General features: G+C 45.0%; 1 protein-coding gene across 3 annotated transcripts in view; it reads right to left on the bottom strand.

The window, feature by feature from the left end:
• CPNE9 (copine family member 9) overlaps positions 1–14341 on the bottom strand; it is a 259965-nt gene that overhangs the window by 116932 nt on the left and 128692 nt on the right. For all 3 annotated transcript variants that reach the window (XR_012247796.1, XM_073644796.1, XM_073644797.1), the window contains one exon: positions 13131–13207. Coding sequence is in view for 2 of the 3 variants with exons in the window: in XM_073644796.1 (XP_073500897.1) it covers positions 13131–13207 (77 nt within the window). In the remaining variant the exon portion in view is untranslated. The remainder of the gene's footprint in view (positions 1–13130; positions 13208–14341) is intronic.

Raw genomic sequence — 14341 nt, 5'->3', positions numbered from 1 at the left:
CATTGAAGCATGGTGTCGGCTCAGTGATGCCTATAGTAAAGCATGGTGGTTGCTCAGTGATGCCTACAATGAAACATGGCAGGGACTCAGTGATGTCTACAGTGAATCAGGGCGGTGGTTCGATGACTCCTACAGTGATGCATGGCGGCAGCTCTGTGATGCCTACTGTGAAACATGACTTGGTGATGCGTTGGCGCTGCTTTGCTTCCTTTAGTACTGTTGATCTGCGCCTGGTGTTGAATAGTGTTGATTGCAACTGCTTAGAAAACACATGAGCCCCAATACATGGTATCAGACATGTCTAAGTGTGGCGCCCCTGAGGGTTCGACCGCCGCAGGGATGCTGCACTTCTTTAATGGAGTGTGGTGTTCCTACTCTGAGGTAAGAACGGTGCAATGGTTAGGACCCCATCTCCACATCCAACACCACACTTCTCCCACCAGAGGGGGCTAGTAGGCACTAGAGTGCTGCCTCTACTGGAAATTGGGAGACTGGGGAACCAAGAGATAGGGGGAACCAATTAGTGGGTGAGGGTGGAGGACTCACATTTAGTGACACTTAATATTTCATATATAATAAACAGCCATCTTGGCTCATGGTTCTTTGATTGTGATCTCCCTCCCTGAACGTGGCTTCTGGGAGAACCTGCAGCGGAGGGAGACACGGCCCTCGTACCCCGGCCTTGGGTCGAGGGGCAGGTTGCAGATAACGTTATGTCTCAACCCGGTCAAGGACCATGACAAGAAGGCCCGGAGCTTAAGAGTGTAGCTCCACCGCAAAAGGACCCCAGGAGGATGCAGACGGAGCGGTATACGCCACCTGCCCTCGCTATTCTGGCCCAGCCAGGGGGATTCCGGCTGCAAGAGGGGTACCGGCCCCCGACACCTGACCTTGCTACTCTACGTCCTGGTCAGGGAAGCCCGGTAGGCCCAGAGGATCCCACCTGGTAACGGATGGAGCGGAGCTGCCACCCGTACCCTTTTTCTGAGCGTATTCCAGAGGGAGTCTAGGAACACTCTGGTGCGGGGTCCTGATTGAGCACTTGCATCACTCGGAGGTTGTCGGACCCCCGTTCCTGGTGACCGCAGAACTTCGCGAGGAGCAGGGAGAAGCCTTGCAGCTGTACTCTCCACCGTGAGTAAAAACCCTGGAAGTCGACCCCTATGGCCTCCGGACTTTTTATTCTGCACTGCACCGCACAACTTAGCACCGGACCTCCTACACTACAACCCCCTCCATCCCTGTCGCTGCCCTGAGGCCCTGCTCCGCCTGTGGGGAGTAGTATCAACTTTGGCTGCCACAACATCCCACCTCAGAGGACTGCTGCAGCGCTGGTGGCCTTCACCAGGTACCACAGGTGGCGTAGTCGATAGCAACCACTCAACCCTGATAAGCCCATACCACCTTTTTAATGTGACGGCCCTGGGCACGGAGCGGGTCCGGGCCACGGCTGCACCCCACCGACAACATAGGACCCGGCTCCGAGTCCCCCATCTCCCAGGGTAGGGCTGCGAGCGTCACATAAGTACTTTGCTATATACCATACTGTCCTGCTGGAACTGGCAGCGACTGCAGAACTTATATGCAATACAAAGCCCGACATTTCCAAAGCCTTCCACAAACAGTAGAAAACTTCCGTCCAGAAACAATTTAAATGGAGAATTTTCCGCACACATTAGCGCAGCGTCGGTCCAATAGGAGACATGTCCATTGTCTGCATATGTTTCAAAAATAGAAGCAAATCAATCTGCCTGAACTCCCAGGGCTTACAAAGCTGTGGATATGAAAGGTTTGGGATTCATCAATGCAGCTCTACACTATGAGGCATTCACACGTCTGATAGAAAGGATGGAAATGGAAATTCCGGCTGGTTTGTCTGCACTCTGCATCCAAAAGCTTCTCAAACCTAAATTTTAATTGTGAGCTAATTCTAAAGAACCAACATCATTTTAAAGTTCTAGATTCTGTTAAATAACTGCATTCACATACTGAAATAGCTTTTTCACTCCATTCACATCCAAAGCTGCAAATAAAAATTCTGTTAATTACCTGGGAAAGTTGCTGTCCTGCTGGATTAATGAAGGAGATTTCGCAAACTCATTTGCTGAGGGATCGGGCATATTGAAATCCAGAAATCCAAAAAGCCTAGTCTATCTGCCATTGGGTAACCTTGGAATATTCTCATACATGTTATTCAACCGATCCTGCCAAAGTCAGCATGTTTGCCTTACTTTCTTCTAATGTGCCTTGACTTTTTAGTTTTGCATTCCTGTTCTCCCCAGATATTGGCAATTCTTCAGCTACCAGAATTTGACTCAGCTTTTTTTTTGGCTAAGCCTAATCGAGGCATATCTGAAAACCTTGCTGCTGCTATGTATACAAAATTTCAATGCATATTTATGTGTCTCCATGGTAACAGACTACAAACAAACCTAGTGTGTAGTCAGATCTCTCTTTCTCCATGGTAATACAAAAAATCCGGTACTTATTTCCCAGGTCATGAAATATCATCACATTCTTTTAACCTGTAATTTGGGTTTTATGTTATTTTCAGCCATTTTATTTCGCATTTTCAATTTTATATTATAATCTGCCAGTAAAATATTTACTTATTCTAGACAAACCTTTGTATTTCCTTTCAATGTCTCCATTCCGCTTCAAGGCAAATATATATTATAGAGATTTCTCATTCTGGCAGCGGCTGAGGTAGGTACAGGCACGAAATAGCTTAGTGCAAAAACTGGTAGATTTATTTAGAATCCATAAATCTCCATAGAAAAGAAAACAGCTTTTCCATAGCATAAAGGTAAAAATACACATGAACAGTCTCTGGATAACAGATATGGACTCACCTGTTTAAAGCACAGTTCTTTCTGGTCAGTCTCTCACCTCAGGCTGCCCAGTGTCACACAGGTCTTTCCCTCCTCCCATACACAGGCACTGAATGAGGCAGCTGAACTATGTTAAATAAACCTTTCCAAAACCTGGAAATAGAGGTATGGGAACGGCCAGTACCACCCAGCTCTTCTGACCATTCCTAAAACCGGACCCAAAATTCAGCCCCACTTAAAAAAAAAAAACCTTTCAGCACTATATCACTGAGGCTAGCCACCACGATGCCACATACCTCCCATCATGGACTTGTCCAGCTGCAACCTTACTATATATATATATATACATATATATATATATATCTGCACCCCATATTAGAGTGTCTCTATGGCTCTGTTTATTTTTTTAGAAAGAGCGCTACTCTAGTCCATGGCTTGGCTGTGGATAGTCTTGCATTCACTTGAGCTGAGCTGCAATTCCAGACACAGCCATGGACAAGAGAGGCGCTGTTTCCAAAACCTAAACCACCATGTTTTTCCGAATTTGAGGTTTATACATATATTAATACAGCTGCTGAGTACAGTCAGTGTCACTTCTGTATTACACAGAATTTTCCACTTCCAGCGGCTGTCACCCATATGGCAAAAACAAAATATGGAGAGGAGAATGGAAATAAAAAAAAAAGCCAATGTGATTCATGTAGAGGCATGTAAATGTAGAAAAGTCTGAACAGCAGGAGAGGAAAAAAGAACGACAGAGCACACGCCGTATAAATAAAATGATTTTACCTGACAACATTGAGGTGTTAAATTATCCCCCCCTCCCTCCCCAAAATCTAATTAAGCCACGCAGTGGGTGCAGGAAAACACTATAGCTTGATGTTACTATTAGAACTGTATCTATTTCTCTGGAATTCAAGACTCTGTAATTAATGGGGAGGGAATATATGAAGCAGACAAAACTGGATCGTGTGGCACGCTGCAGGGTACTATGCCAACTGTGATGGTAAAGGGGTCTTCTGGAGTAGTAAAACTAACTACGAAGAATGTCTCTTGCATTGGAGGACCTAACATTTCCATGCATTACATGGATAGCTCAGTTTTTTGGGAGGTCATGTAATACTTTACTTCGCCAGTGGTGGCACTACAGGAAAATGAAACAGTTGCTGCCGATTTCTCCCACCGATCACAGATGATTGTTGGTGATCCCACTGACAGGTCATCCTGCGATCAGTTCACGAGAACCTTTTAAGGGGTAGACTAAAGTGGACAAGCCCTTTAAAGAATATTTGGATGTAAAAATAATATATATGCTGATCTAGTCAGTATACATGGGCATAAGCTCCAGTTGCTGAGTGCCAGAGAGCCCCTCTCGCTTGGCCAGGGAGGTTAGATCCAATACTAGAGCAGCAATCTGAATTTTTGCTCTGGGTAAAGGGAAGCTTAGATACAAGTTAAGTCAAGTCATAGAATTTAAAGGGATGCCAAACCTGAATATTTAAATTTTTTTGGACTTTGCAAAAATGTAATTTATTTTGCACTAATATGGAATCTAATGACTCCTGTTATCATTTATTTCAGGTTGGAAAGACTCTTATTGTTGTAGGAGTTATCTGGTCACATGACATCGATCGCTTATCCTTCATAGAGTAGGAGCTGACCTGCAGCACTCTGCACTGGCTACTACGCATTGAAGGGATCTTCGCAGTGGTGTCAGACCCTCACTGATTGGAAATTGATATCCTATCCTGCGCATCAATATCAAGTTGCTGGAAAACTCTTTTAAGGGCCTTGATAGAGTGAATATTAGGAGGAAGTTGAAATTGATCACCAGAGCCCAACAGAAGTACTTCCAGCATCCTATTCCTCTAAAAATAAGCTGATCCATTTTTGCTCCACTACCAGGCTCCTCAGTTTTCAGTGGTAATCTGTGGGGGTGGGGCTAAAATCAAGTGCTCAATTACCCTGCAGTGCCCCCGCAGGAGAAATGAAGAAGTACACTGTGCCTATTGGACTGGCTGTGTAATGCGTGCATAGGTCAGGTCCTACAGAGAATGTGACACTGCTGGTAGCTCCTCTTTACTCAAAGGTCCTGAAAAGGAATAATTTGCTACTAGTACAGTATGTGAAACTGGGTTTTCAAAAGTGAAAAAGAGCCCAAAACATCTCCAATATGGTCAATTACTGCTTTACTATGGAGCACATAAGCAAAAACACCAGCATAAAAGTGATCGATTGGTAAGAATATTCTATGTGGACATAGGATAAATATGAACTAGGTCTATAGATCCGGCTCCAAGACATCACAGACAACCGAGATCAGACTATGCTAGAAATATATATAAATAAACCACTACATGTAATATAAAACTGTGTCTATGACAACCAATGAACCTCTATACCCTCCACAACTGCAATCAAGGCTAAGGCTATATCACATTTACATATAACTAACTACTAAACGTATATTATATATTGCACGCTCAGTAAAACCGCATGGAAATATGTGCATATATCACCGAAGCCTCTTGTCAAAGCTAAACAGGTGAAAAGTGTTCATGAAACATATAAAGGAGGGGAAGGAGGGAGATGAAGCTGTAGTTTATCACTCAACCATTCAGTATAACAGTAGGTTTCAGGGGCTATTTATTGCTCCCCTTTTGTTATGGGAGTTATGCATCCTTATGATGGGCAAATCTGGTTCCCAATATGGTGCCCTTCAATTCACAGGGGCCTACCGGAGGATTCTCCTGTTCCCCTGGCCAGTCCGAGTCTGTAACTATTCCATACTTACCAACATTACTCTTGGTAATAAAGGGATTTACCTATCCCGGCCCAGATCCTCACGAGAACACTTCCGACTCATCCTACCCACCCACTTTTGGGTGATCGTAACAATAATCACCCCCCTTTTTTGGTTCGAAATGACACCAAATTTGCCGCTAAAGAATCTAAAAAATTGAGACAGTCCTGGAAAATTTGGGGCTGTTGGTAGCTATTGGTATTATATCCTAAACAGCGATGATGATGACCATTATTTGCCTTTCACAAAGCCACCAATGGTGCAATGCATTATTCAATTTCTTTTTTATTTGCATTGAATACAGTGATATACTCATACCGAGAGCAGGAAAGTGGAGGTGAGTCAGGCAGCCTTTGTCACACAAGTGCCATTTCTAAGAAAACACATTAACATACAGAAGTGCAAAATCTCATTCATTCATTTATTTATAAAACTGTTATGGACAATTCCTTTTTTATTAGAGTCGTCCCCTGAAAATAAGTTGATTACAGGGTATCTCTAGCGCCGATCCCCTTACCGCCACGACCCTGGTCCTGGGAGCGCCGCTCCCTCTGTCTCACTCCACGCCAGGCCTGCCCGGGCTGCGCACATCGTGCGCAGATCTCCGCGCCCTATGCTTAGGGCGCGCGCTCCCTGTTTCTTAAAGGGGCCACGTGCGCCGTCCTAAGATGTCCCCGGCCAAAATGGAGGTGCCTGTGCAATGTTGTAGTTTGTGTGCTAACACTCTCTCCAGCCCTCAGGTTCCAGTGCTGCCCGTCAGCCTGTCTGTCAGCCGTGCCCGCTTGTCTGCCTGCCAGACGTGCCTGCCTGCCTACCAGCCGTGCTCATCTGCCAGCCTATCTGCCGTGTCAGTTGTGGCGCCCCTGAGGGTTTAGTCGCCACAGAGGTACTGCACCTCACCCAGAGGTGTGGTGTCTCCTTCTCTCAGGTAAGGAGGGAGTGCTGCCCGGAACCCCAACACCTGCATCCAACACTACACTGCTCCAGGCCAACTGGAAGGGCAAGATGCATGTGCACAGTGCTGAGTCCTGTCCCTGGCTGGAGTGGGGGGGAACCCAAAGGTAGGGGGAACCAGTAGTGGGTGTGGGTGGAGGAAACAGTTTAGGGGAGCACCATTGTAGGAGATATATAAAAAGGGAAGCCATCTTAGGGTGGCAGTTCAGTTCAGTCAGTGAGAGGAGAGAGTGAAGACAGTCTGGGAGCAGAGTCTCTTAGGACCTCTGCTCCACAAGTAGGGCCTAGTGCTAGAGGCCCAGGAGGGGAGCAGAGGAGGAAGGCGCCGAAAAATAGAGGGGATCCCAGGGGGTACGTCGAGTGCAGGATGGCACCCGCACGCCCCGAATCTGTCAGAAGACAGAGGGATCAGGCCGCAAGAAGGGGACCGGCCCCTGGACCAGCCGTGTTACTCCAGGTCTCGGCTGGAAAAACCGGAGGCTTCTGGCTTTTATAGTTCAGTTGCCAAAACCTCATTCTAATCTCTGTGAGGGTCAAGCAGGTCCAGGAACTCCAGTTAGACAGGAGGGACTTCAGAGCACCCGAGTGGGACTGAGAGTGGGGAAGCGCAGGGCAGGAGGGAGAAGACCCAGCGTGAAGTCGGTCTAGCTAGGAACACAAGAAAGTGGGGCTTCGTCAGGTGCTCCTAACCTACCTGAGGAAGAGCTGAACCCTCGTTCTGGTGAACGCAGCGCGACGTGGGAGGCTGTAAGCTGGACAGTGCAACCTGAGGAACTTAACAACTGTGAGTAAAGACTCGGATGACTGCACCGCACTGCCTCCGTCCATTATTTCAGCTGCGTCATCTTTCCCCCTGCACTACAACGCCCAGTGCAACCAACAACCCCTACACTGCCCTGGAGCTAGCTCTTCCTGTGGAGAGCCACACCATCCCTGCTGCAGTAACATGAGCTTCAGAGGACTGCTCCACAGCGGCGGCTCCCTTTGGCCGCATTCCACAGGTGGCGTCACGAACACTTCCTAAAACTACAAACCCCTTACAAATATCATTCCCCCTTTTAGTTGACCGCCCTGGGCCACGGACCGGGCCAGCCGCCGTGATATCCCCCACCAGCATCCATAGGTCCTGCTGCCGAGTACCCCACGGCCCTGGGGGCGCGTCACAGTCAGTTTCTGTCTTCAGTCCCGCGGGAGTTGCCTGCTCTCACATGAGGTCGGTCCCGACGTAGCACCTGGTTCACCTTCCCGGTCCCTCCCTCGCTCACGGAGTCGACTAAGCCGTCGCGTTGCCAGGGTCCGTCTGGGTGAGGCCCATAGTTACGCCTCTCCGGTCCCTCCTTGTTCCACAACACAGTGGTTCCATCATCCGGACCCGTAACAGTATCCCATTACTGGAATTCTTAGTGATCAAGGAGGGGGAGGAGGGAGATGAAGCTGAAGTTTCTCACTCATCCTTTCAGTGAAAGAGTATAAGGGGGCAATCAGCTTAGAGAGAGTTGGTTGATCAGACCACACATTAAAGAAAAAAACCCATCCACCTAATTTATACAGAAACAAGCAGAGGCAGGAATGACCCAAAAATGACCCAAAACTCATGAGTAGTAGAGTAGCACAGGTTCAATCTCAGGGCAAGGGGTACCTCTGTCAGTGGCCATTTGTTATCTCATCCTACATTATAGCATCTGTAAACAAAACTATAGTGTCCATATTAATAGACAATGATGGGCAAAACTAGTTCCCATTATGGTGCCCTTCAGTTTTTTTTAATGTAAATACATAGACCCTAATTTGTGTTCTGTTCTCCTTCCCTATGGACCTACTTCATAAATTGTATGGCCTTGAAAAGCTACGGTACGTAAAGATTATTTCATTATCATTCGTTTCTGAATTAAGGATGGCGCCTGAGGAAGCCCAGGATGTCTGCGTATCCCAGCCTCCCTCAGGTGCTAACCAAATGTGTATAAAAACATTGTCATGTAATTTTCACATTTGTATAAAAATGTAACTCTGAAATTTTAGCAAAACACTTACATCATCCAAATACCAAAAAGAAATATATATATAAAAAACCCTCTGAACTTATTAACATATGAAAAAGAAATTATCACTTTTGCAAAGTCATCTCTTCTGCGGATACTGAACGAACGTGGATTTTTTTCATAATTAGATTAATTTAAATAGTGAAACTTACAGCAAATCAGATTCACCTCCAGCGGGAGAAAATCACTTAGCGGCTGAAATTAACATTGCCGATGAAACAGTCTACACTTTAATTATTCATTAATTGGAATCAGTCTGTTACCTAGGGGAGAATCCGACCTGTCATGCGCTTTCTTACGAGGCTGAGCACCGTGGTGCTCATACAGGCGAGATGTCAGCGGCGTCATCATGACTGGTCCTCGGCAACATTTGTCCACACAACAGGTCCCTAGCTTTGCTCCGTGGGAGCGACTGAACGTCTCTCTGCCATCTGTGCTTGTGTTTTCGAAATGAACATAACACATTAATTCTGCAAAATTGTCACCTAGAAATCTAACTGGGTCAGCTATGATAGAACAACCTGGGAAATATCCTAATTTACATCCCCTTGGGGTTGGTGGTCATTGGAACAAAAATCTAAATTGGGCACCATGCTGCTTTTAGGATGCCATCCTCCTCCAATTGTTGCAAAAGACTACAGTTTTCTCTAGTTTACTGCCACTAAGGTACTGATAAAGAGAAGACCTGGGTCGGTTCTTATCATCCATGGAGAAGGCCATGCTAAGTGATCTTTCACACCTATGGTCCATAGAAGACATATACACAACTTCTATGGTACTGGTCCAACTGGTATTCTAGAAAATCTATGCCTGGGTAGACCTTTTGATTAATTGAGGAGAATAAGGATATTATAGGAAAATGGATGGATACGCAATACCTGAAAGATTAACTTGAAATTGGAAAGGTCGGTGGAAGAAACTGAGAAGGTAGATTATGAGAAACTGAGAAAGTAGATTGTTGCCTCAAGTTCGGAAAGGAAAGAGCAAACTTGGTCAAGGCTGTGATTTGTAACAAGGGTATGGAGCCAGACGAGTAGCTAAATTTGGGCATACAAAATAGTCCAACACTGGCCGAAACCACCAATTTCGATGGGACTATCCTATCTGTATTAGGTAGAAATGAGCAAATTGATCAAATTGATTTTTTACATAACAAATTTGTTATGAATTTCCTGATGTTCTGATTCACCAGAATTCAAATTTTTCAATATTCAATTTGCACAAATTTTGCAAAACTGCATCTGGATGGCCTCCATTTTGTTGGATTTTTTTGAGGCCCGGAAAAAGTTTAAAACATGAAAAGGGATTATACTAAGTTGTCCTGTCCCTGCCCGGTCCTTCACTTGCTCCCTGCAGTCTTCTATGCAGTCTCCGATCCAGATCACATGAGGCCAGGAGATGCAGACCAAAGAGAAGAACTCAGGGAGCCAGAGAAGGACCAGGCAGTAGCCAGAGGAGGACCAGGCAAGAGCCAGAGGAGGACCAGGCAAGAGCCAGAGGAGGACCAGGCAAGAGCCAGAGGAGGACCAGGCAAGAGTCAGAGGAGGACTAGGCAGGAGCCAGAGGAGGACTAGGCAGGAGCCAGAGAAGGACCAGGCAGTAGCCAGAGGAGGACCAGGCAAGAGCCAGAGGAGGACCAGGCAAGAGTCAGAGGAGGACTAGGCAGGAGCCAGAGGAGGACTAGGCAGGAGCCAGAGAAGGACCAGGCAGTAGCCAGAGGAGGACCAGGCAAGAGCCAGAGGAGGACTCGGCAGGAGCCAGAGGAGGACCAGGCAAGAGCCAGAGGAGGACTCAGCAGGAGCCAGAGGAGGACCAGGCAAGAGCCAGAGGAGGACTAGGCAGGAGCCAGAGGAGGACCAGGCAGGAGCTGCTGCAGTAGTACAGGTGAGGGGAAACCTAGGACAGGTGAGTATAATATACATATTTTTTAACCTTTTCCCAGACCTCTGATTATTATGCTTTGGGGTCTGGAGCATAAAAGAATGGATTTTCGGGGCAGATTCGATTTGTACCAGATTTTATTAATACCAAAGCGAACTGCTAGCTGATTTGAGCGAATCTGACAGAAACAAATTTTGGCAGATTCGCTCTTGCCTAGGATTAGATGTCTGGATGATGATTGTTTGTCAAGTGTTGGGGAAAAAAATAATCAGCAATCAAAACATGCTTGATCCTTTGGTCGTACAGTAGACATTCTGCTGCCAGAGGTTTGTCGGCAGCGTACTCCCCTCTGCCCATTGACACCACATGCACACTCAGCCATATTGAGTATGCATGAGTATGGGGAGGAAGTAGGGAAGGTTAGCTATAACACAAACAACATCTAATGAAGGTATCTGGTATTAAAGGTGTAGGTTTGTTGGAAGTGGTTCCAATGGTTTGGGGGCCAAAAACGGCTCTTACAATGGGCAAGTGCGGATTTTTACGTGTGAAACATGAAGACATATCTCCTGAAAAAATGGTAATGAGCTATACTCTGCTCAGACTGCCATATACTATAACCCTCATCTGTCACATGTGCCCCTATGTGTCCGCAGAACCATTAATTATCTTCTTAGGGAGCAATTATCAGAACAGTCTGGCAGAAATTACAATGGCTCATTTTTGTGGATCAAGATGTGACTATTAGAAGTAATAAAGGACCTTTATCCAAGATAGTCATTTAAAAAAAAAATCAGTTTTTAACTCCTTTGTTCCAGAAACAGCCCCACATCTTGCATGTTGAGTTGCAATACCTCACACAACCTGTGCACATGTGGGGCATTATTTTTCTATTCCCGTTCAAAGAAGAAACATTTTTTTAATTGGCATTCATTTAATTCCCCCCCGTACAAGAAGAAATCTATCATCAGCTCTATAACACTCTGCGTCCAGCTCTGCTGAAATCATCATTGTACAGGAGAAATACAATTACAGTGCTAACATTATGTTACACAATGCACCCCGTGCGTCGAACGGCGACTACAAGTTCACCCGATGATTGTGTTTGGTGGCTATAGTAACAGATGGAACAAAGAATGATTCAATTGCTTTGTCCTCGGCACTTTTTATGACTAGATCCATCTCCGAGTTCTAAAATATAATGTTTCATGGATTTAGAACTCATGGAAAACATTAGTGTTTCCGCAGCTGTGATCCTCACCGGCATAGAAGAAGAACATGCTCGACCTCCGCTCTATTCCTTTTCAATCAGACTGCCAGAAATAGCCGAACATAGTCCTTGCCTAATTCCAGCACATCCATCTACAATTAATGGGGTGGAAGTCGAGCACCTTCACGCTATGCATGATGGGGCTCTGCAAAACCCTTGGGATCGCTTGGGGAACCTATGAATAGCATATCCCTTACTCTCCTGGGACTAACCCTCTAAAGTGGATCTCCAGGATTAGAAGCATATAAATTGCTTTCTTTTTCCAGAAACAGTGCCATTCCTGACCATGGGTTGTACCTGGTATTGCAATAGCCTTAAATGAATGGAGCTGAGCTGTAATACCACATACAACTTATAGGTAGATGTGGCGCTGTTTCTGAAAGACAGCCGACGATTTTATAATCCTGGACAACCGTTTTAATGTCATTTAATGAGGCCCTGTCCCGGATCAAAAGTGTCCAATACAGTGAGTATTCTGTTTTTTGCTTTTTTCAAATCCACTGTACGGTTCCAGAGATATGGGCTTTTTTAGTGTCTCTAGGATCCTCTAGGGCGTGTCTTTAGGCTCTTCTGCATAATTATTCTGAGCCACACCCCTTTGTAAAGACCAGGAAAATAAACAGTAAATAAAAAGGCCCATAACTCTGGAACCGTATGACGGATTTGAAAAAAATAAAAACTGGAATATTCAGAGGAACATCAGGAATAACATAAGAGCAAAAACTGGACACTTGTCACCTTGTGAGAAGTCCTCTTTACACCCAAAATTACAGTACATTTGAAAGACACTCTCCATCCCACATGTGATGCCCCAAAACTGCCTCAATGCATTTTTTTTAGAAACCACACCTGTTATGTAAGACCTCCCACATGAAAAACTGGTCTGTTGAATGCTTACTTATACGCATATATGCAAATGGCCTCTTCAGAGAGGACTTGAACTCTATAGTGCCACCTGTTGGAAACATCAATCTTACAAGTCACTATCGACCATATGCATACTTGCCAACTTGCCTACAGGAGACCTCGTAGTGAAGCACTCTCATAACCACTCTCACTTTTGTAAAGGACCCTCCCTATACATTCACCGTGTCTCTGAGGCTCTCAGAGCTGAAAGAGGTTAGTGGTGTCATGAGCTGGTTTCAGGAGATTTTGGAAGGCTTTGGCAATGTCAGGGATATTAGCCAACTCACCTTGGAAGTAACCAATTTTTCAGGAGAGTATGCCTATACAAACCCTTAAAGCAAACAACAACAATCGGTGTTGGGGATAACAGTGACCATAAAGAGGGGAGTATTGTACCAACATTTTAATTCAGAACCAACCCGATGAGGTGGAAATTAGTTACTCACGTGAGAGGCTTCTCCAGTTTGCTCCTCTGTGACCCAATGACTTCTCCAAGTGTGCAAAAGGCCTGACCCAAAAAGTCCTGAAGTGCAAGCACAGCAGATGTAATAATGAACCGTGACATTGTGCTAAATCTACCAAAAGTGTTAAGATTTTTTTGAACTAATGACCCTAAAATTACATGAAGTTCTAGGGATCATGGATTTCTATAACTAAATGCTCTGCTGATGAGTAGAAAATTAGTGTTTTTCATGTCACCAAGTTTTACAGTATCGTACAAAAATTTAGTTTTTTTTATGGGTGTATTGCAGGTTGTGGACCATCCCTGTAAGAGAAATATAAAATTATAATGCAACTTTTTAAACTTTTTTGTCTCTGTTTAATAGACACGGGATCCTTAACAGGGAACACCCCATATGACTTCATATATCCTAATTATTCATATGTGCATAAATATAAATACAGCTGTTCTCCTGAATCCGGCAATGTTTTTATTTTGTTTCTGCTCCTCTCCATTCCTGAGATATGGCCCCTTCTTCCCTGTATATAAAGCTAGCCTTGTTATCCAACTGGGGGTGGTCACCAAGAACACGCCGGCAGAAAAGAGAGGACCCCACCCACTTGGTTAACAAGACTAGATTTATATACAGTGAATAGAAGGCTGTATCTCAGGAATGGAGAGGAGCAGAAACAAAAGAAAAACAACGTCGGATTCAGGAGAACAGCGGCTTTTACATCAGATAAAAAAAAGCAAAAACATATTTATGATATTTATGGCAAGTGACAGCTCCTTTTTAATGGAAATGTAACATCTATTATTTATCTTTAAATATTAACTAGAACCAACAACTTTTTAATTTTTCTTTACACTTTCTGACTATAGTTGTTAAAAAAAGCATGTTTTCTCTACATCTTTATTATGGAAGTGGCCATCTGGCCTGGAGCTGCTGCTCTGCTCTGGTAACTGCATTTAGAGATATGCTTACATCCGTAATATGGACCACAGGGAACTGGAAACTGGACATGTTCAATTTTATAAGTGGCCATTTTGATTGAGATGTTTCTAACAGGAGGGGGTGGAGGTGAGCTGTGACAGCACCTATTGTGAATGGTGGATCCTGTGTTATCCACTGTATATAGAGATGTTATCAGTCATTGTACAGGAGGAGGAGGTGAGCTGTGATATCACCTATTGTGAATGGTGGATCCTGTGTTA

The sequence above is a fragment of the Phyllobates terribilis genome, unplaced genomic scaffold (genome assembly GCF_046119375.1).
Source record: "Phyllobates terribilis strain yellow unplaced genomic scaffold, ASM4611937v1 Scaffold_8__6_contigs__length_399053987, whole genome shotgun sequence".
Classification (NCBI taxonomy): Eukaryota; Metazoa; Chordata; class Amphibia; order Anura; family Dendrobatidae; genus Phyllobates; species Phyllobates terribilis.
This window is presented reverse-complemented; position numbering and strand designations above follow the sequence as displayed.